The sequence below is a fragment of the Meles meles genome, chromosome 18 (genome assembly GCF_922984935.1).
Source record: "Meles meles chromosome 18, mMelMel3.1 paternal haplotype, whole genome shotgun sequence".
Lineage (NCBI taxonomy): Eukaryota > Metazoa > Chordata > Mammalia > Carnivora > Mustelidae > Meles > Meles meles.
In genome coordinates this window covers 47,732,398-47,756,699 of record NC_060083.1, presented here as the reverse complement: position 1 = coordinate 47,756,699, position 24,302 = coordinate 47,732,398, and the positions used below count along the sequence as shown (strand labels likewise).

The following is a 24,302-nucleotide window of genomic DNA, read 5'->3' as shown; positions in this document are numbered from 1 at the left end:
AATGTACATCATCCAGTTACACCATCCCCTGAAACCCCTCCCCTCCAGCTACACTCAGTTTGTTTCCTATGATTAAGAGTCTCTTTGGTTTGTCTCCCTCTGTGATTTCATCTTATTTTATTTTTTTCCCTCCCTTCCCCTATGATACTCTGTTTTGTTTCTTAAATTCCACATATCAGTGAGATCATATGATAATTATCTTTCTCTGATTAGCTTATTTCACTTAGCATAATACCCAAGTTCCATCCACGTCATTGCAAATGGCAAGACTTCACTGTTTTGATGGCTGAGTGTAGTATATCCCATTGATCTGTCTATGGACATCTGGGCTCTTTCCATAGTTCAGCTTGTGGACATTGCTGGTATAAACACTGGGGTGTAGGTGCCCCTTCAAGCCACTGCATTTGTATCCTTGGGGTAGTACTGCAATTACTGGGTCATAGTGTAGCTCTATTTTCAACTTTTTGAGGAACCTCCATACTGTTTTCCAGAGTGGCTGCACCAACTTGCATTCCCATCAACAGTATAAAGGGTTTCCCCTTTCTCCACATCCTTGCCAACATCTGTTGTTTCCTGACTTGATTAATTTTAGCCATTCTAACCAATGTGAGGTGGTATCCCATTGTGGTTTTGATTTGTATTTCCCCGATGCCAAGTGATGTTGAGCATTTTTTCATGTGTCTGTTGGCCATTTGGATGTCTTCTTTGCCTATTGTCTATTCATATCTTCTGCCCATTTCTTGATTGGATTATTTGTTCTTTGGGTATTGAGTTTGATAAGTTCTTTATAGATTTTTGGATACTAGCCCTTTATCTGATATGTCATTTGCACATATCTTCTCCCATTCTGTCTATTGTCTTTTGGTTTTGTTGACTGTTCTCTTTGCTGTGCCAAAGCTTTTTATCTTGATGAACTCCCAATAGTTGATTTTTGCCTTTGTTTCCCTTGACTTTTGAGATGTGTCTACCAAGAAGTTACTGGGGCCAAGGTCTAAGAGGTTGCCGCCAGTGTGCTCTAGGATTTTGATGGATTCCTGTCCTCACAGTAGGTCTTTTATCCATTTTGAGTCTATTTTTATATGATATAAGGAAATGGTCCAGTTTCATTCTTCTGCATGTAGCTGTCTAGTTTTCCCAAACCATTTGTTGAAGAGACTGTCTTTTTTCCATCAGATATTCTTTCTTGCTTTGTCAAAGATCGGTTGACCATAGAGTTGAGGGTCCATTTCTGGGTTCTCTGTTCTGTTCCATTGATCTATGTGTCTGTTTTTTTGCCAGTACCATACCGTCTTGATGTTTACAACTTTGTAGTAGAGCTTAATGTCCAGAATTGTGATGCCACCAGCTTTGGCTTTCTTTTTCAACATTCCTTTGGCTATTTGAGGTCTTTTTTGATTCCATACAAATTTTAGCATTCTAGCTCCGTGAAAAAAGTTGGTAGTGTTTTGATAGGGATTGCATTAAATGTAAAGATTGCTCTAGGTAGCATAGACACTTTAACAATATTTGTTCTTCTAATCCATGAGCATGGAACATTTTTCCATTTCGTTGTGTCTTCCTCAATTTCTTTCGTGAGTGTTCTGTAGTTTTCTGAGTACAGATCCTATGCCTCCTTGGTTAGGTTTATTCCTATGTATCTTATGGTTTTGGGTGCAGTTGTAAATGGGATTCACTCCTTAATTTCTCTTTCTTCTGCCTCATTGTTAGTATATAGAAATGCAACTGATTTCTCTGCATTGATTTTATATCCTGCCACTGTGCTGAATCCCTGAATGAGATCTAACAATTTTAGGGTGGGTGGAGTCTTTTGGGTTTTCCACATGTCATCTTTGAAGAGTGACAGTTTGACTTCTTCTTTGCTGATTTGGATGCCTTTGATTTCTTTTATTTCTTCTGATTATTCAGGCTAGGACTTCTAGTACTATGTTGAACAACAGTGGTGAGAGTGGACATCCCTGTCATGTTGTTGACCTTAGGGGGAAGGCTCTCAATTTTTCCCCATTGATGGGCTTTTCATATATGGCTTTTATGATATTTTGAGGTATGTTCCCTCTATCCCTACCCTGTGAAGAGTTTTAATCAAGAAAGGATGCTGTACTTTGTCAGATGGCTTTTCTGATTATATTGGGAGGATTATATGGTTCTTGTCCTTTTTTTTATTTATGTAGTGTATCCCATTGATTTGTGGATGTTGACCCACCCTTGCAGCCCAGGAATAAATTCCACGTGGTCATGGTGAATAATCCTTTTAATGTACTGTTGGAACCCTTTGGCTAGTATCTAGGTGAGAATTTTTTCATCCATGGTCCTGGGGATATTGGTCTGTAATTCTTTTTTTTTTTTTAAAGATTTTATTTATTTATTTGAAAGACAGAAACCACAAGTAGGCAGAGAGAGAGGAGGAAGCAGGCTCCCTGCCAAGCAGAGAGCCTGATGCGGGGCTCAATCCCAGGACCCTGCGGTCATGACCTGAGCCGAAGGCAGAGGCTTCAACCCACTGAGCCACCCAGGTGCCCCTGGTCTGTAATTCTTTAGTGTAGTCTTTGACTTTGGGATCGAGGTAATGCTGGTCTCATAGGAAGAGTTTGGAAGTTTTCCTTCCATTTCTTTTTTGTTCTTTCCTTTTTTTTTTTTTATTGAAGTATAGTTGGCACACAATGTAACAATATTATATTAGTTTCAGGTGTACAATGCAGTGATTCAGTAGCTCTGTACATTATTCGATCCCTTTCTTTTTTGAAACAGCTTCAGAAGAATAAGCATTAAATCTTTAAGTGTTTGGTAGAATTCCCCTGGGAAGCTGTCAGGCCTTGGACTCTTGTTTGTTGAGAGATTTTTCATTATTGCTTCAGTTTCCTTGCTTGTTATGGGTCTGTTCAGGTTTTCTATTTTTGCCTGTTTCAGCTTTGGCAGTTTATACATCTCTAGGAATACATCCACTTCTTCCAGATTGCCTAATTTGTTGGCATATAGTTGCTCAGAATATATTCTTATAATTGTCTGTATTTCTTTGGTATTCGTTATGATCTCTCCTCTTTCATGATTTTATTTATTTGGGTCCTTTCTCTTTTTGATAAGTCTGGCCAGGGGTTTATCAATTTCATTAATTCTTTTGTAGAACCATTTTCTAGTTTATCTGTTGATCTGTTCTACTGTTCTTTTGTTTTCTATTTCATTGATTTCTGCTCTAATCTTTATTATTTATGTTCTCCTCCTAGGTTTAGACTTTATTTGCTATTCTTTCTCCACCTCCTTTAGGTGTAGGGTTAGGTTGTGTATGTGAGACCTTTCTTGTTTCTTGAGAAAGCCTCATATTGCTATATACTTACCTCTTAGGACTGCCTTGACTGCATTGCAAAAGTTTTGGACAGTTGTGTTTTCATTTTCATTTGTTTCCATGAATATTTTTAAATCTTCTTTAATTTCCTGGTTGACACATTCATTCCTTAGTAGAATGCTCTTTAACCTCCAAATATTTGAGTTCCTTCCAAATTTCTACTTGTGGTTGAGTTCAACTTTCAAAGCATTGTGGTCTGAAAATATGCAGGGAATGATCCCAGGCTTTTAGTTCTGGTTGAGACCTGATTTGTGACCCAGTATGTGATCTGTCCTGGAGAATGTTCCATGTGTATTCAAGAAGACTGTGTATTCTTTTAGTTTAGGATGGAATGTTCTAAATATATCCGTGCAGTCCATCTCGTCCAGTTTGTCATTCAAAGGCCTTGTTTCCTTATTGATCTTCTGCTTAGATAATCTGTCTATTGCAGTGGGTGGGGTGTTAAAGTCTTCTACTATTATTATGTTGTTATCAGTGTGTTTCTTTATTTTTGTTATTTATTGGTTTATGTAATTGGCTCCTCCCATGTTAGGGGCATAAATATTTACAATTGTTAGATCTTCTTGTTGGATTGACCCTTTAATTATGATATAGTGTCCTTCCTCATCTCTTATTACAGTCTTTGGTTTAAAATCTAATTTGTCTGATATGAGGATTGCTACCCCAGCTTTCTTTTGATGTCCATTAGCATGATAAATGATTTTCTGCCCTCTCACTTTCAATCTGGAGGTATCTTTGGGTGTAAAATGAGTCTCTTGCAGACAGCGTATGGATAGGTCTTGCTTTTTTATCTAATCTGATACCCTGTTTCTTTTGATTGGGGTATTTAGCCCATTTACATTTTGAGTAACTATAGAAAGATATGAACTTAGTGCCGTTGTATTACCTGTAAAGTCACTGTTTCTGTACATTGTCTCTATTCCTTTCTGGCCTATGTTACTTTAGATCCCTTTTGATATTTCTTGTAGGGCTGGTTTGGTGGTCACAAATTTTTTTAGCTTCTGTTTGTCCTGGAAGCATTTTATCACTCCTTCTATTTTGAAAGCCATCCTAGCTGGATAAAGTATTCTTGGCTGCATATTTCCTCATTTAACACCCTGAATATATCATGCCAGTCCTATCTGGCCAGGTCTCTGTGGGTAAGTCTGCTGCCAGCCTCATGTTTCTACCCTTGTAGGTTATGGACCTCTTTTCCTGAGCTGCTTTCAGAATTTTCTCTTTTGTCTCAGATTTGCAAGGTTCACTATTATATGTCGAGGTGTTGACCTATTTTTATTGATTTTGAGGGGGTTCTCTGTGCCTCCTGGACTTGAATGGCTGCTTCCTTCCCCAGATTAGGGAAGTTCTCAGCTATAATTTGCTTCAGTATACCTTCTGCCCTCCCTCTCTCTTTCTTCCTTATCTGGGATCCCAGTTATTCTAATATTGTTTTGCTTTCTGGTATCACTTATCTGTTGATTTCCCCTCCATGATCCAGTGGTTGTTTATCTCTTTTTCTCAGCTTCTTTATTATCTATTAATTCTCTCTTCTGCATCCTTTATCCTAGCAGTTAGAGCCTCCATTTTTTTTTTTTTTAAAGGGTGGTTGAGTCCTTCTCATTCTTTTTTTTTTTTAATATTTTATTTATTTGACAGAGAGAGATCACAACTAGGCAGAGAGGCAGACAGAGAGAGAGGAGGAAGCAGGCTCCCTGCAGAGCAGAGAGCCCGATGTGGGGCTCGATCCCAGGACCCTGGGATCATGACCTGAGCCGAAGGCAGAGAGAGCCTCCATTTTTTATTGCATCTCATTAACAGCCTTTTTTATTTTGACTTCATTAGATTTTAGTTCTTTTATTTCTCCAGAAAGGGATTCTCTAGCGTCTTCTATGCTTTTTTAAAGTCTAGCTAGTATCTTTATAATCGTTATTCTGAGCTCTAGTTCCAGCTTCTTATATCCATACTGGTTAGGTCCCTGGCAGTCAGTACTGCCTCTTGTTCTTTCTTGAGGTGAGTTTTTCTGTCTTTCATTCTTGCAGAATGTGTTCACTCTTCTATTTGTAGAATTGCAACAGTTCTTTTCTTCAATCTTCAGTTGAGTTGCAGGTGTTCAAAATGATTTGATAGCTATCCAGCTAATTTCCTGCGTCCAGACAAAACTAAGGTCTCCTACTCCTCTGCTGTTCTTGGACTCTCTCCCAGAACTAATTAAAATTCTTAAATGGTGATGTGGATCACCATTTTGCTTTTTAAGGAAACTGGATTTTTTACACGTAAAATAAAAGTTATCAATTCAAATCTTGATACATTTTATAAAAACAAAAAGTAATGTAATAAAACAGCAGTAGCTGTGTTAGGCAACATACTATTTATTTACTCTGTGCAATAAAATATTTTGTTCATACTAGACTTACTTGACATGACTAACAGTCACTATGGACATTTCATGAATCTTCATGCGTCTCCCATAGACTTTACTCTTGAGGTGGGGAGACATTTACAGTCATAATGTGCCATGAAAACTTGAAAACATTACTTCTAGTAGGAGATAATGTTCATATTATTTGAATTGCTTTTAGGTACTAAACAACTGAGTTACAAGAACTGAAAATGGAAAGCATTCTAAAAGCCCATGAACACTGTTGTTCACACCCTTCTTCAGAACACACTAAACTTTAAACTTGTTTGACACATTTCTTTTCATACACAGCAAACAATAGCATGCCATAAAAGCCTGACAAGTAATCAAATAAATAAAATCTTAAAAAAAAAAAAAGAGAGAGAGAGAGAACAAAAGAAAATGAGAGTGTAGTGAACATAATGTTTAGTCCAACAGTCAGGATGCAGTTGCTCCTTTCCACTCCACCAGATACTGCACCTTTCCAGTAAGTGTTACCTGATGGGACAATACTTCGTATTTTTTACAATTACAATTACAATTACTTTGACAAGTAATGCTGCTGTGTAAATACTGTAACTATTTCTGGAAAAAGCACAGGCCATATACTCAAACCTGCCCAGTTCCATAATCTGTATCACATAGATAACATAATCACACACATAGACATACACATATGTATGCAAGAATATATTAGGATGACACTGAAGTCTAGTCACAGTAATTTACAGGCTCAGTATATATTTTACACTTGAAGGAAAATTTCAATATTTTAGAATCATTTAGTAGGTGTTATATATACTACACTTTATGAAATCTGAAAGATAATGAAATAAATTTTTTCCAACATTTTAGTAATAAAACAGACACTGTTTCCCCAAATACTTGTACTGTCTGTCTCCGTGATCTCTTTGATCTTAAAACCACTAATCATAAAGACTGACTGAGTGGAATAACTAGAAAAATGATGAGCGCAAAGAAGGTTACCAATTTGATTGACTCAACACAGATTTTGCATAAATTAACAGATCAGGAGTTGCAACTCAGTCATAAAGAAAGCTCCATTACCGGTTATTTTGGTGCTGTAGGTAGAGTAGCACGTGGTAAAAAATACGAAGTATTGTCCCATCAGGTAACACTTACTGGAAAGGTGCAGTATCTGGTGGAGTGGAAAGGAGCAACTGCGTCCTGACTGTTGGACTGAACATTATGTTCACTACACTCTCATTTTCTTTTGTTCTCTCTCTCTCTCTCTCTTTTTTTTTTTTAAGATTTTATTTATTTGAGAAAGAACGCACACACACATGAGTGTAGGGAGGGACAGAGGGAGATGGAGGATACTCCCCACTGAACAGGGAGCCCAAGAACATGGGACTTGATCCCAGGACCCTGAGGTCATGACCTGAGCTGAAGGCACATGCTTAACTTACCAAGCCACCCGGGCATTGATACCCATTTTTTTTAAAGATTTTATTTATTTGAAAGTGAGAGAGAATACACTCTCATCTTTTGTATACACAGTTCAAAGCTCTAAAGGAGTTTGGCTCTTTTTTTTTTTTTAAGAAGGAAAAGTTCAAAAAAAAGTCAAAAGGAGATGATAACTAGCCCTAATACGTACCTGTCAATATTATGAATATTGTCATAAAAAGCTGTCTTTTAAAAATCAGAACAGAAACTTAATTTTTTTAATCTTAAGATGTGTAGAATGTTTTTCTAGGCTAGGATAGTAAAAATGATTCAAATGCATGCATGGTGTAAGATCATTTTTCTAATTGGGTTGAGTCAGTTGAGTCAGTGTTTGGATCACCATTTTTTTTATGTTTTTTTTTTTTTAAAGTGTTTGATAATAAGTTGTACCTCAATCGGAGAAGTATGTTTGCTTTTTGAAATTTTATTTATTAGTTTCTCTGTAAGCATGGTACCAGTAGTTCCTGTTCTTGCCTCTTACCCATGTCCTCCCTCTCTCCCTCCCCTACCCTTCACTTTCTCTCAGTGAGCTTGTGGGACTGGACGTACAATGTGAGGAAATTATGTGAGTTGGGAATTTCATTTTGGGAGAAGAATTACAGTTCTTTATAACATTTTCTAATTGCCATGGTAACTTTTTCATAGTTAGATACTATGCAAAATATATCAACAAAGAATTTTTCTCATCACTTAAGCAAATCAAACTTAAGTACCATTTGATACCCTTTAGTGAATTGGACATATTTTAAAGTAGGCTTTCTTTTAAAGTTATTGTGGAATAGACAGTTTAAAAATTTTGTGTGGTTCATTTGAAGATGTTTTCAAGTAATAGAATATGCTTTTCTCTGTTAGGGAACTGTGTTTAGGATTTCAATCTGATGGGCAGAATATTTGGCCACATGTAGTAATAACCTTCTACAAAGATCATTGTGTAGATGAATTTAGCAACCAGACTTTGGGACTACCTGCTCTCACATTCTTGTTACAGTGAATGGTATTTGTTCAGGTTCCACGGCTACATCCATGCACTTACACTTTCTTTTTAACATACGGTTTGTCCAAGGAAGAGCATGGCATAGCATGAGTATATGCAAATGAATGAATAGTGATGCTTGGGGTTGTGTGGGGTTTTTTAATGTTATTTAAAATATTTACTTCCCCGTATTCCAGATCAATGATTTTCAAATTTGTAAAGCAGAAGAATTATTTTTAAAATAAGTTCCTAAAATAAGTAGAAATGTAATTGTTCTGAGTGAAGCAGTGCTGGTGGTAAGGGTTTAGAGCCAAATCCACTAGTGTTTCTTTGAACATAGTTTTGAAAAGCCTAATATTTAGTAAACATTGAAATGTAAATGTTCTCTAATTAAATAGTACAGATTTTCTTTTGAGGGAAAAATCAAGGTTTTTCTTGTCTTTTAGACTTAAAGGTACTAAATAACTGTCCTAAAGATAAAATAATCACTGTGGATTATCGTTTTGGATACATAATGGTGGATTGGGTGCCAGAGGACCTAGGTTCTGATCCCAGAGCAAGTTATTTAACATGATTTCAGTATTCTGACCTCGAAAGTTGAATTAGAATTAGAAGAGATTTTAGAAATAATCTGTTAATAGTCTGGTAATCAACTATTAAGTCCTCTTAACTCTTAGAAAACCCTCTCACACCATACAACTTTAGTAGTTTTAGTATTATTATACTAAATATAATATAATATTTAGTATATTATATATATTATATATAATATTATAGTATTATAATATAATATAATACCATATTTAGTATTATTTTTTAAGTAATCTGTGTGTCCAAGTGGGACTCGAACTCATGACTCCAAGATCAAGAGTTGCACACTCTACCAACTGAGCCAGCCAGATGCCTTCATGTTGATTTGAGTCACAGTGTTTGGTTCTTCCCTTTCTTCATAAATGTCAAAAGGAAACATTAATATGATCTTTATTTCTTATAGGTTCAGCATGCACTGAAGAAATCCGAGAAGGCTTTGGATACCCTAAACAAAGCCATTGTCATTGATCCCAAGAACCCTCTATGCAAATTTCACAGAGCCTCAGTTTTATTTGCAAATGAAAAATATAAGGTAAGATAATGTATCTTAATGGTTTTCAGCATTTTATTGCTTAAGTTTTGCCCCTTCTTTTCATCTCTACTTTTCATCTCTAATAGTTTATTTTTGCCATTTTCAGAAGCTATTCGTTTTCTTTTGTGATTTTATTTCTTTATGAAATACTGATAGGTAGGATGGATTGTATGGATATTTAGGAATATGTGTTATCCCTTGTAAGGATTCCATATATAGAAAGACAGTTTTTCTATCAGGGAGTTATCTTGAAGGGAAGACCTAAACCATTCTCTTAGGACTAAAACATCTGAGCAGCTGGCAGATGAATGTGTGTGCGTTATTCAGCGGATATTTACTGAGTACCTGTACATGTCAGCGACTAGGAGTATAGTGGCAAGCAAAGCAATCACATTTCCTGTGTTTGAAAAACTCACCAGATAATACCCTTTTAGAGGGGCAACAGACGTTAATCAAATAATGACAAAAATAATACATGTTGAGTACATAAAGGAAAAGTAATAGTGAGTTATGAAAGCTTATAATAGAGATACTTGGTCTACCGTGATGTGTTTATCTCTTTACTTCTCACACTGTTTTCCAAATTGTGAAGCTGTAGCATGGAAAAAAAAAAAAAACAGAAAAGAAGATAAGGAAAATTGAGAAAGAAAAAAGAGACACAAGGTGACGTGGGGTTTTTGTCATCATTTACTCAGTTATAAACCATGAATCCAAAGTTTTGATTTAAAGTTCAAGCTACTTGTTTAATAAATTTAGGCTCTTCCTAAAAAGAGTAAAAACTTACCAAACGTGGGGTGCCTGGGTGGTACAGTGGGTTAAAGCCTCTGCCTTCGGCTCAGGTCATGGTCCCAGGGTCCTGGGATCGAGCCCTGCATCAGGCTCTTTGCTTGGCAGGGAGCCTGCTTCCTCCTCTCTCTCTGCCTGCCTCTCTGCGTACTTGTGATCTCTGTCTGTCAAATAAATAAAATCTTAAAAAAAAAAAAATTACCAAACAAAAAACAAACAAAAAAACTCCCAAAATTTAAGTGCACAGAAAATGTTGGGCCAAATAATCCATTTCAGTAGACTCCTAGAAATCAGTTCTTCCAGGACACATTGACATTTGCTGAAATTGAAAAATACAAAACCAATGATAAACTCTTAATATTTCCAGACTAACAAAGATACATAAAATCAACCATCTGATTTATTCTTTGTCATTTATTCAGTGATTCCCCCATCTCACTCTGTTTTTCTTTATTAAGAAGTAGATGTCTAGTCCTACTGTTTTTGTTCTTCTGTAAAAGCTACTTTCATTTTTATTTTTTTTTTTTTAAAGATTTTATTTATTTATTTGACAGACAGGGATCACAAGTAGGCAGAGAGGCAGGCAGAGAGAGAGGGGGGAAGCAGGCTCCCTGCTGAGGGGAGCCCGATGTGGGGCTGAGGCTCCATCCCAGGACACTGGGATCAGGACCTGAGCCGAAGGCAGAGGCTTTAACCCACTGAGCCACCCATGCGCCCGTAAAAGCTACTTTTAAATCTAAGAAACACTTTTCAACTTTTAACTTGGTCTTCGAGGTACTATAATTATAATTCACCATTTATTTTCATGTTTTTGCTTCATTGTATCTCTTTTTTATGTTTGTGGTCAGTTTCTTCGATTGAAGGATTTTATTCAATTTATTACTCTCAGAGCCATTTTGATGCCAGCACCTCAACCCATAGTATGCCATATAAATCAGCCCTGTGCTTGGTTCCAGAAGCCAAATTCTAATCTGACCCATTGTTGAAGTTATAATGGTCACAGTCATTTTTGACTACCAGCTTAGGGTTTGGCTAAATGATAAGGCCTACCTTGATGCACCGGTATACCCAATATACCACTATTAAAATAAAAAGGAGTATGGGGAAAAGTTACTGATTATTTCTGAAATGTCTTGGCTTGAAAAATGAAAAGCAAATGGTGGCAACCTCTCTGTGGCAAAAGCCTTGAGCTACATTGACATCAGGTAAGTCTTAAGTCTTTCAGGCAGAAATGAGAACTCTGATACTATGTTAGACCCTGTTTCTCAGTGAGTCTTTGTAATTAGATTATCAGGGTGGCAGGTATGATAGATGCATGAAATGTTTATAACAATTACAACACGCAGTTATAGAAAGAAACCCTCTCCATCCTGAACTGTGTGTGGTGAGCAGTGAAGGACTGGGGTTCGTTGTCCCGACTAATATTTGTTTAAAACAGTGGTTCTCAGTATGGCCCATGAACTTCTGGGGGTCCCCAAAAGTCCTTTCAAGGAATCTACAAGGTCAAAACTATTTTCATAGTAATATTTAGATGTTATTTGCCTTTTTCACTCCTCTTCTCTCACCAATGTACAGTGGAATTTTGCAAAAGCTACATGGCGAACAGATTGAATGCAGAAGCAGATAAGCGAGTCCAGCTGTTTTAACCAGAGATTTGCAAAAATGTTAAGCAATGCCACTATTCTTACTGACTTACTGTTTTGAAAAAGTTATTTTTCATTAAAAAAATATTATCTATGTTAACATGTAATGGTTTGGTGGTGTTACTTTTAAATTAAAGGATAAATGTTTTTAAAACTTTTCACGTTTTAATTTCTGATATAGTAAGTATTGATAGCTATAATCCACATTAACAAAAACTCTTTGGGTTCCTCAATAAGCTTTAAGAGTATAAAGAAGTCTGGAGACCCAACAAGTGTGAAAATTGCTTTTTTGCAATATTAAAATCAGTCTCAGGCTTCTTCATTGTGGTACAGGCTTCATCAGTCCCTGTCAGTAATGTTGGATAGGTGTTAACAGTGATTGTAAGTAAATAATATCTGTGACCACAGATCTTTTATCTTGATTCTTTATTCCATGTATATTTTACAATACTTAATAGTATGGAAGGACTAGGAAACTGTCTACCTCATAGAATTATCTTGTGTAATAAGTCTTCCATTCCTAGACAAGCAGGTGTGATTCTAAGACCCATTCAGCCCAGCAGTATTTTGAGTTTTTCTGTTAGGTTGCCAGCAGTTAGGAAGACAATGATGTGTTAAGGATGCTCCAGAGCCCCTTACATACTTGTGTAAAAAACACAGCACTTTAAAACAAATACACTAAGAAAGTGCGAACGCACGTGTGTGTGTGTGCCTTTACTCTTTTTTTTTTTTTTTTTAAGATTTTGTTTATTTATTTGACACAGAGAGAGAGATATCACAAGTAGGCAGAGCAGCAGGCAGGGGCCGGGGGTGGGGGCGGGGAAGCAGGCTCCCTGTTGAGCAGAGAGCCTGATGTGGGGCTTGATCCCAGGACCCTGAGATCATGACCTGAGCCCAAGGCAGAGGCTTAACCCACTGAACCACCAAGGTGTCCCATATTTTTTATTCCTTTTTATTAGAGAAAACTTCAGACATCACTATACTGTGATAATGAGTCCATGGAACCTACCACCCAGTTACTTTCATACTCCTTCCCACAAAAATATTTTTTGTTAATCTTTTATTTTAGATAAAAGTAAAAAATAAAAAATTTACAAAAGCCAAGAAATTACATTTGGCCTTATGTTAAGAGAGGGTCGGGTAAGAATGTATTAAACTCTCTTAGAACTGTGAAATAAGATTAGTTCCTTATCCTTTATACCCTTCTTAGAGAGGTAATACTGAAGTCTTATACCAATCAATGAATAAATCCCCTAATGTTACCCACATGCCCCTATAATCCTCTGATACCTTTACTAGCCCACTGTCTTTGATCACTGTTTTATTCCTTATATCTCTTGGGAGGCTTTTTATGAAAGTAACAGGCTTATTACCCCAAAAATGCAAGTAATATGAAGGTATTAAAAAATATGAAGTTGAATGTGCCTCATAAGGGGACCCTTCAGGGAGGAGCATTGTTTACAACTCAGAACATACTTCTTTAGATCTTTTTCCTCATTATTTATATATTTTTAATTGTACCTAACAAAGTGGACTTACCTTGTTGTGGTAGGCAGGGTAATGATCACTTAAGGATGTCCATGCTCTAATCCTGAGCACTATGAGTGTGTTACCTTACACAGCAGAGGAAACTTTACAGATGAGATTAAGGATATAGACCTTGAGTTGAGGAGAGTATCCTGCCTTATTCAGGCGGTCCTAGTCTAATCACACGAATCTTAAAAGTGGAGTATCTTTCCCAGCTGTAGTCAGAACAAGCATGAGAAAGACTCAGCCAGCCTTTGTAGCCTTTGAAGTTGGAGAAAGGAGGCTACAAGCCAAAAACTGTGGGTAGCCTTTAGATGCCAAGAAAGGCAAGGAAACAGATACCCTCCAGAAAGGAAGGCACTTTGATTTTAGCCCAGTGAAACTCATATTGGACTTCTAATGCACAGACTGCAAGATTAAAAAAATGTGTCTTGTTTTGAGCCATCATAACTGTGGTAATTTTTCACATACTGTTCTATAATTTGCTTTTTTCACTTTAACACTCCTGTGGATAGATGTTTGATACTTACCTTTTTTTTTAAAATCCTAACTTACGTTGGATTTTGTTTTTACTACAAAGAGGCATAGAGAAGAAAAGTATATAACCTCCGTGGGCATTAAAGAGAAATAAAATATAATATCTATGTTAGAAAATTCAAAAAATAGAAGGAAAAAATAGAAGGTCCCTTCTCCCCTTTTACCTGAATCACTCCCTCCTCAAGAGTCAGCCATATATATGGGGCATATATGTATTGATTTCTGCCAGAAAAAAAGAAAAATTTATATATATGCTTACATAAATATAAAATGTGGAAATACCCACATAACTGTTTGTATATGTGTGATATATATTTTGTTATGAAAGAAATAGTATTTTTGCATGTACTCTTCTGCATCTCGCTTTTGTTTTTTTAATTCTTTTAACAAATGGTTGAGCACCTACAGATGTAGTGTCCCATAGAGGATGGACCACAATTTATTTAGCTATAGGCTACGATTAGACACACCTTGTAGTGATTTGCAGCAGCATCTTGGATTGAATGTTCTTACAAAGATGATTTAGTGAACTTTTTTTAATATATCCCTGAGACAAATGCCTAGCAGCGAGATTGCTGAATCAGTGGTGCAGTTTTTAACTTAATAGATAGTGCTAAATTGTCCTCACAAACAGGTTGCATCAGTTTACAATTCCACCTTCAGCGGTGAGAATGTCTGATTCCTCTCTCTCGTGGTAACTTTATGCAACATCAAGTTATTTTTATTTTTGTCCATTTGCTAGGTGAAAAATGGACAATATCTCATTTGGGGAACCAGTTTCATTTTTGATCGTCATGTCTTTCTTTTAAATACAAATCTATTTCTCTAAATTTCCACAGCCCTTCCACAGTGGTCAAAAGATTTCTAGACAGTTTTGACTTAATTCAGAGGGTTAAATTTTAGACCTTCATGATTAGTTAAAATGGCAGGTTGGTATTCAAAGCTTAGTGTTTGCATCAGGGAAAAGGTTTATTAACAGAACTTCAGAATTGTTTTATTCTGAAACTTAGTTTCCAAAATGCTTTCGCATGGTGTAATGGAGTATTGTTATTTTAAATAAAATGGTGACAAAAGCAAGCATGGTCACCTGCATGTGTGTATTCTCAGTGTACTCTGGTGAATTCCTGCCATTACTTAGTTCCTGTTCTCATAGTATTTTCATCCGTTTTATTTTCACAACAAGAACTAACGCAATAAGGAAGTGCATTGATTAAGATCTAGTAAAAGCTTTAGGTAAGATGACTTGGGAAATCAAATAAAGACACTTGCTTAATTAGAACTTTGTAAAATTTTGCTACTCTGTTTTTCTTTGCTTTTTCAGTCTGCTTTACAAGAACTTGAAGAATTGAAACAAATTGTTCCCAAAGAATCCCTCGTTTACTTCTTAATAGGAAAGGTAAAGATTGGGGCAATGGTCCTAAACTGTGACTTTGATAACAAATATTAACTTCTGAAGAAGAAATACAATACATATTGTGCAACATCTGTTGAGCAAATTCAGCTAGAGCTCTGAGCTAAATGCTCTAGGAATAAAGAATGAATTAAGTTAAAACATTTAAGAAGATGATATCCTGATGTAGGAGCAAGAACACACACTCCATAATCCTAAACCTACTGTGGTTTGGGAAATATATTAACACTTACAGCCAATGGCAGTCCTGAGTTCATAACTGAGATTGTTTCTTGCAAAGCTCTTAGCCTCCAATGATCAACAAAATACGTAGACATCCCCCAAAAGAAGAAAATTAATGGTTCTGTGTTGTCTTAATGAGAAGAACTGGCTTCCAAGATTTCTAAGACAGACTAGTCAAGACTTTATAGACTTGGCCACTAGACGCCAACTGGTTAAGGTAACTGGGAACAGTGGACAGGTGTTGAGAGTTGATATAACAGCCATTAAAATCAGTGTAAATAAATGCTAATCAAGCAGCTTATACTCCATGTCTTTTAGTTGTCATTGATCCAGTCAAAGTATGATTTATTGGAAGCTTACTATCAGACAGAGGCAAGGAATTCTGAAAATATCTGAATATATTAGAGGGAACTCAGGTTAGTCTTGAGTTTTTCTATAGGATGAAAATGGCCTACTTATCAGAATGGGTTTATAGCATGTAAATCAGAAACTTATTTAAATTACTAATGTATAGGATTTTATAATTGAAGCTCACAACTTAATGAAAAATGTAGTGCTGCTGTTTATTTTTAGGTTTACAAGAAGTTAGGTCAAACGCACCTCGCCCTGATGAATTTCTCTTGGGCTATGGATTTAGATCCTAAAGGAGCCAATAACCAGATTAAAGAGGCAATTGATAAGCGCTACCTTCCAGATGATGAGGAGCCAATAACCCAAGAAGAACAGATCAGTGAGTATCATCCATAAGAACCAGGTTTGTATGTGTATCAAACCAGAGAGCTAATAAAACATCACCTCAGAGTTAGGCAAAAGGGAAACAGATTTTTATTTATGACATAGAATAAACATGGAAATTTTCTTGAGTATTAAATATTCAGAGAACTACCTTTGCATAAGGATTTGTAGGCTGCTTTTTATTTTTTTAACCATGGTCTATTTTTTTTATATTAAATGGAATTTTGGAGAAATTAAACAGGGCAATATGTTAACAAAGTGCATGTCGCGTCAGGTAACTAATCATTTTGGATCTAATTTGCTGTGTGACTTTGATAAATCCATTGCAAGTTTTTCCTAGGACCTCAGTTTAGGTTTAAATACGTAACTAATGCCTGCCGTACCTGCTTCCTAGGAATGCGGGGTGGGATGGGGATGATAGGTATGATAGTATGTTGAAGACATAGTACGTCCTAAGTGAATGAAAAATAAATTCGTGCACATTTTAAAGTATTGACAAAAAAAAAGTATTGACAGATCTGCAGTATGACTATTCAAATTCTCCGAAACTCTAACAAATTCAAAATCTAAAAATATGGCTAATGTATATAAATTGAAGGGTCAAGAAAAGAAGAGTGAACAAAGAAGTAGTTTAAAGCAGTAGTAAAAACTCTATCCCTAAATTGAGTGCATATCTTTTTTTTAATATTTTTCTTTAAATTTTTTTATTTGAGAGAGCATGCAAGTGGGGGAAGGGGCAGAGGGAGAGAATCTTCAAGCAGACTCCCCACTGAGCGTGGAGCCCTGCATGGGCTCTGTCCCAGGAACCATGACACCATGACCTGAACTGAAACCAAGAGTCAGATGCTCAACTGACTGAGGCACTCCTAACTTGAGTGTATATCTTAAAATAACTAGTGAGAACTAAGTCCTTTTTTAAGATTTTTTTTTTTTTAAGACGGGGGGTTGGGGGTGTGGGAGTCCGGGAGAAGGGGCAGAGGGAGAGAGAGAATCTTAAGCAAGTCCACACCCAGCATGGAGATGGATGCAGGGCTTGATCTCACAACCCTGACTGAGACCACGACCTGAACTGAAACCAAAAGTGGGTCACTCAGCTGACTGCCACCTAAGATGCCCCTAATAGTATTTTTCATAACAAGAGAATTGAGAAACTTCTGATGAGATGAACTATGATGCCCTTATTCCAGAAAACTTGGCAGAAGGCTTTAATTAAAATCATAATTCCTGTAATCCCAATAACCCTTTTTAAACTGAGGGTGTATTTTATATTTCTGTGGACTCGCAGGGACTGTTCCCAAAGTAGAGTCAACAGTTGGAGAGAATGTCAGTCTTTTTTCAATGTCTTGAAAATTAGCTCTAATTCCTAGGGTAGGAATAAGGAATTCATTAGGCAGAGGCAGCTTTAATATTTAAAACTCTTAAAGGCTAAATGCAATGAACTGATCTTCTCAGACATGCTGTAAAATAAGGAAGCTGAGTTGCATTTTATTGAAGGATATCAGGATTTTTAAGGGCCTTAATTTAAGATCTCCTCTCTCTGCATGGAATAGTTTTCCTTACTTGTTTTCATGAACCGAGAAGAAATATTTGTCAGACACCTTACTGTAGACTTTTATTTTTATTTTTAAAGTGGGAACAGATGAATCCCAGGAGAGCAGCATGACAGATGCAGACGACACACAACTTCATGCAGCTGAAAGTGATGAATTTTAACTTCGGGAAATCAGACTTTTGCAACTGGATGTGTGACTAGTGCTGACATGTTTCTTGTCCCTCCATATACTGAGTCTTCACTCCTGAGCCGGCAGTGTCATCGTCCATCCCTTACACCATGAGTGTGCCACTTTCACGGACCCTGACTGTACACAGAATGAAAGGCAGTGCAATATTTAGCTGCTAACAAGACTGGCTCTTTCACCAGTATGAATGACAATTTAGGGGGGTAGGATGGGGAACTTTGTTTTCTTTTTTTTTTTCTTTTTTTTTTTTTTTCTTTAATCTCCCTTTGTTGGAAAGCTATCATGGAAGGAAGAGTTATGTTTTATCTTGAAGGAACCATTAGATACGGAAAATAGTGATGAACCAGAATTCCTTGGTCGTTTTTCCAAAAAATTTGTTTTTATTTTGTTCTGTTCCTGATTAACAGAGTGACTGACCTTCATTTCTAGGTTCTTCAAGAATGGTGTTAGCAAGTGCCAGATGGAACAATAAAAAGACATTGCCTACAACAGAGTAACTTGATTGCCAAGGAATGTAAATTACCTTAAACTTGCAGTGTCTCCCATAAGCAAATGTAATGGGCACAATGGGACTCATGTGTAGGAATCAAATATCCCTCCATACAGTGTACACTTATTCTTGGCAAGAATGCTTTAATGTCTAACCAAGAATTTTAATTTATTCATCTTGCTTCAAAGTGTTGATCATTGTCTTGGTATTGCAAACTTTAAAGTTGTCCCTTTACCATTTTGCCTCTTCTCTTTAAGCTCTGTGGGATCACCTTTAACATTCAGAGATGGTAGAGTGTTTGCCCACTGAAAAGCCAAAACAAGGCCCTTAATAGCCATTTAAGTTCACCATAAGAATCAAAATGAGAACACTAAAGTGGAGAGACTTTAAGAGATCATGATAGTGAAAGCCTTAATACAGTCAAAATTGTACCATAACCTTGAATCTATATTTGTTCAAGAACGTATCCCTTTGACTTTTCTAAGTGTTTAAGCAGGGTGCAAGAATGTGTAGTTACCTTTGGTTGAGGTCATTTCCATTCTTTCCGACTCTCTGCTTCAAATTATTTTCAGTAGTGAGTCACCAAAACGTTTACCGAGAGTGATTGGGTTTAGGCTATTAGAAATTTTTAGCTGCAAAAGAAAAACCCCATTCTTATGAAGGAGGCGAGTTCTCTCCTGAGTTTCTCATAAATTGGTGTCTTCGGGGAATGGCCACAATTTTAAAGATCTAATTATGCATAATAAAATGGGAATTATTGGAATTTCACAGTAACAGATTTAAAGTCTTAAATTGTGTATCTCCTTTATTGTAATGTATTGAAATTTTTAGAGAAACTTTAGTTGTTAACTTTTTTTTTAAGTGCCAATGTCAGAATATAACAAATTATAGTTTCTTATGAATGACAGGCCTATGGTTATTATTTTGGATTATTTGATGAAGGACAAATTTATCTACTGGTTACCTGTACTTATTAGTCAAGTTGTAAAAATAAGGTGGATTACAGAAGATGTGAACAAAATTTTAACCTGTAGATTCAGTAACTTCCTATCACTTACTATTAATCTGTTCATTTGAATGTGGATTAAATACCATCATAAATTAATTCAAGTCAGTCTTAGATTAGGCATTGGGTGCCAGAGAGATGTTTAACAAAATTTCCTACCTAAATCCATGTAATATGTGCTGCTTAAAGAAATAATTTATAAGAAAAAGGAAAGGTTGAGTAAATGAATATCATTAAAAATTCCCAAAGGCTAGCACTTGGATTCTAACAAATATTCCATTTTATTCATTAGTTCTGTAATATTTAATTTTATATTCCTTTATTTTTTTTAATTGGCAAATCATAAGCCAGCTATATAACATTATCAAATACAAAATTTAATAGAAAGCTTCAACCTGAGCTCTATTACAAAGCCGGAAGAAAGCTGAGCTAGAACATAATTTGCTGATGTATAATTATCTTTTTGTACAAAGTAGGAATTTATGTCCTTTGCCAGAGGTGAGAGCCTTTCTGGTACTAATTTTGAGACCAAGGACAAAAGGATGGTTGTGGAAGGCACACCATGGCAATGACTGGCTATGGGACGTTCAGCCCAAGCTTAGCCTGATTTCACTTTCCTCATACCTACTTTCAAAACGTTTAGGTATTTGAAACCATATTCCCACCTAGTAACTGTTTCTGGCTTGCTTGCTTGCCTTTTTTTTTTTTTTTTTTGCCTGGAATGAGGATCAAATAAACAGAAAAGGACATACGTTTTGATCAAGCAAAATGTTTGCTTGAAATTTCAGTAGTTACTTTGAAGGAAATTTAAAATACTACGAATAACATCTTTTTTTAGTCTCTTTAAGCTTTTCATACACATCCATATATGTGTACACACACACACACTTGTTTGGAAGTTATGTTGTGGCATTGGATATTTTTCCCCCTTGAAAATGGTTCTTAACTCTGGGATTTTAGAAGGTTGGAAATATTTTTTCAAGTGAACAGTGGTACTCAAAATAATGAAAGGTGGTCCCTACTTTTTCTGTATTTCATTATTTTAAAATTTTTGGGTTTTTTTTCCAAGAACTGCAAGTTACATTTGAACCATGCTGCTGTTGTACCTTAAACAAAAACTCAGTGATAACCAGTATTTAGTCTATTAAAAATGCTCTTTTTGAAGAAAAAAGTTTGGAAGTCTCTGATTAGCCAGAATATAGTATGGGTCTTCACTGAGAAATATGGTGACCCATTTTCTTTGTGAAAATCGAGGAAAATGCAAGTGTGGGTGTGATGTGTGTGTTCTATTTGCATTGAAACAATGTAATTTTGTGTCTTTTTTTTTTTTTTTTTTTAGCTTTTCCTGACTTATTTCAGAAATTGTACAGTCCTTGGGGGCGGGGAGAAAGCCTTTTCTGTTAATATATTTGCAATTCATTAAAGGATACGGAAAATCCCAATAAATTACTTTTGAAAGCAATTTATAATCAAGTTGTTGAAGCTACATAACAGCTGTGCCATCTGTATTTTTATAGTAAGGCACAGCAAAATAGTGAAAAATTAACAGTTTTACACTCCACACAAGTCTAAGGCAGTGTTTCTCTAATTTTTTTTAAAACTTAGACGCTCTTCTAATACATACATATACTTTAAAAAAAAAAAAAAAAGACTCACATCCTTTTTTAGTATTATTTGGAATTTCCAGATAAATATTGTGACCAAAATGTGGTAATTTTTAGAATATATATTTTTTCAAACTACAGAAGCCTCTTGCCAGCAGCTGCTACTTTGCAAGTCACCTGCTTATTCTTTAATCACATGATTTCTGAAATGTATTTAAAAGTGACACAAAGCTTTTTTGTTCCAATTAGAATCTTTTAAAAATCAAGAAAGAAAGTTTTTTTTTTTTCTTTAGATTTTATTTACTTATTTCTCAGAGCACGTAAGCAGGAGGAACAGTAGGCAGAGAGAGAAGCAGGCTCCTCCCTCCTGAGCAAGGAGCCCCACTCGGGACTGGATCCCAGGACTCTGGGATCACGACCTGAGCCAAAGGCAGATGCTTAACCAACTGAGCCACCCAGGCATCCCAAGAAAGAAGATCCTGAGAGGAGTAGAATGTAGAAACTAAATTTTACCCTGGTCTGGTTATCTTGGATAAAGTATAGAGAGCTGAACGGTTTGTTTGATTTTTTTTTTTTAAGATTTTATTTATTTATTTGACAGATCACAAGTAGGCAGAGAGGCAGACAGAGAGGAAAGGAAACAGGCTCTCTGCTGGGCAGAGAGCCCGATGTGGGGCTCGATCCCAGGACCCTGGGATCATGACCTGAGCCGAAGACAGAGGCTTTAACCCACTGAGCCACCCAGACGCCCCGAGAGCTGAATGGTTTTGCTCAGACTTGAAGAAAGGGTAGAAATTGAGAAGACACATGAAGTGGGATGATTGGGCAGACCATTGCAAGCGACTGGCTTTATAATCTTCCCTAGGACCTGCCATTTACTGTCAGTTGGACAGGGATAACTAGTAGAAGTGTAAACAGGAAGCAATCTCTGGCTTGTTTATCTGCTAATTAATGGTCAGCTGTGTAAGTGCAAACTTGGCTAATGAGCTGCATTTAATGAAATCTTGCCATAGGTACCGTGTTACTTGATCTGCCCATAGAATTTTCAGTTCTTCAACCCTATAAACTAGGTGATACTCCATTTTACAGAAAAGAAAAAGGCTTCGGGCGTTAGGTAACATAGCTGGACACTCGGGTATTAGGGTATTTAAAAAAGAGGACTTTCTCTGGCAGTTTCAAGTCATGTCTCATGTTGACTATTCGGTGTCCTCTCCATTTTTAAGTTATCTGCTATAGCGTAACATAAAAGTTTGGGTTTTACAGAGGAAACTTTAGTATCAACTGTAGGTTCCGATCTAGCATATGCATAGGTCCTTTGATGGTGGTTTGATCTATATCCTGCCTCTCTATTTTTCTCCTCACACTAAAATTGAAAGTGTGTTATCCCTCCTTAAATGACTAGAATTTGCTTTAAGTTAGAAAACAAAGTTAAATTTTTTACTACCAATTTCTTCTCCTATCACAACCGTTCTTTTTATATTCAGTACCGTCAAGATAGAATTTTCAATTTGACGCTAAAAGCTACATTTAAGGAGTAAATTCAAGTCCTTAAAAATGCATAATGCTCCACAGGAGTTTGAATAAGAAAAGGATTAACAGTAGAAGCTAAGAAGAACAATGAAGTAGAATTAAGGTTTCTAGTCGTATATTTTTAAAAAGCACTAAACTGACCTCTAGGAAATAGAGATTTTGCCCCTCAGTAGCTCTGTGGCCTAGTTTAAGCCTTTTTCTGATCAATACAAGAAGATGAGATCTACCCTTCTTAGCTCATAGAAGACTGAGCTGAGGATCAAATGTGGTAAATCACCAGGAAAGTGCTTTGGTTGCACTGTGGTAATAATAATACAAGGATAATAATACGGTTGAGACGATGTCATGGAAAATTGATTAGGTTGATCCCAAGACATGATCCTGTGAGACAAGTTCACTGTAGAACAGTAAACTCTTGAGTCTAGAACGAGAATTGTCTATGGCCTGCAGGCCAAATGGCTCATTGCCTGTTCCTTTTATTGGAACAGCCATGCCTATTTGTTTACATGTCCATGGCTGCTTTCTGGCTTCAAAGACTATGTGGCCTATAAAGCATCAATAGTTACTATCTGTATTTGTGTGTATTTTTTTTTAAGATTTTTTTATTTATTTGACAGATCACAAGTAGGTAGAGAGGCAGGCAGGGGGTGGGGAAGCAGGCTCCCCCTTGAGCAGAGAGCTGGACGTGGGGCTCCATCCCAGGAAGCTGAGATCGTGACGGAGCCGAAGACAGAGGCCCAACTCACTGAGCCACCCAGGCGCCCCTGTGTGTATATTTTTAAATATATATACATGTAGTATAGATTATACTGTATATATGATCTGACAGTTTATATTTTGCAACTCCTGATCTAGAACTTAACAGCTGTAGAGGTGTAACCATCTGCAAATCACATGTTCTCTGTGCTGCTAGATTCTTAGTCCTTTGTGAGTTAAATCACTGGGCCAGGCGCTACATAAAATATTCATCAGTTCTTAGTTTTGTTTTTGGTTTTTTTTAAAGATTTTATTTATTTATTTATTTGACAGGCAGAGATCACAAGTAGGCAGAGAAGCAGGCAGAGAGAGAGAGGGGGAAGTAGGCTCCCTGCTGAGCAGAGAGCCCGATGCGGGGCTCGATCCCAGGACCTTGGGATCATGACCTGGGCTAAAGGCAGAGGCTTTAACCCACTGAGCCACCCAGGCTTAGTTTTTTAATAATAAGACTTGATTGGGTAAAGGGATTTCCTTGTATATAATGGCACTCCTTAAACTTACTGCCAGTCTGTAGCATTTATACCAATGCTACATCTGGGCTCATAATCATTTGAATATCTTGAATAACACTAGCATTTACTTACTTTTTATTTCGCATTTATGGATCACTTTGATATGAGAATATTTCACTTCATCTTCACAGTCTTAAAAGGTAAGGCATGTATTATCTGACACAAGAGGAAACCAAGGCTTAAAGAAACCAGAAATTTGCAAAAAGTGGGAACTCCCAGGAACAACTTGGCAGACTTTTGCTCACACATTACTGGCCAGGACTTGGTCATAGAATCATCCCCAGCTTCAGGGGATGCTGGTAAATTTAGAATCTGGTAAAACGGAATGAGTTTGCTATGACTGGTTTAGATAAATCATGACTTCTCTCCTGGGGTCGTACACAAAGAAACAGATTTTGTGAGCAAAGAGGGGGGAATGGCTGTTGGTTGGACAGCCAAGAGCCCCTGCCACACTGCTGTAAAGGAATTCCTGCTTCTTGGCAATTGATCTTGTATTCAACTTAGTGAACTTTCTTACCTAAGAGTTT

General features: G+C 36.6%; 1 protein-coding gene across 7 annotated transcripts in view; it reads left to right on the top strand.

Moving 5' to 3' along the window:
* CDC27 (cell division cycle 27) overlaps positions 1-20,544 on the top strand; it is a 72,996-nt gene extending 52,452 nt beyond the window's left edge. For 4 of the 7 annotated variants that reach the window (XM_045985381.1, XM_045985377.1, XM_045985376.1 and 1 more), the window contains 4 exons: positions 9,149-9,277; positions 15,092-15,166; positions 15,977-16,133; positions 17,769-20,544. In XM_045985381.1, the coding sequence (XP_045841337.1) occupies positions 9,149-9,277; positions 15,092-15,166; positions 15,977-16,133; positions 17,769-17,851 (444 nt within the window). In that variant the 3' untranslated portion in view covers positions 17,852-20,544. Of the gene's footprint in view, positions 1-9,148; positions 9,278-15,091; positions 15,167-15,957; positions 16,134-17,768 lie in introns of all 7 variants that reach the window. The other 3 variants (XM_045985380.1, XM_045985378.1, XR_006815934.1) reach the window with 2 other exon arrangements.
* The last annotated feature ends 3,758 nt before the right edge of the window (positions 20,545-24,302 follow it).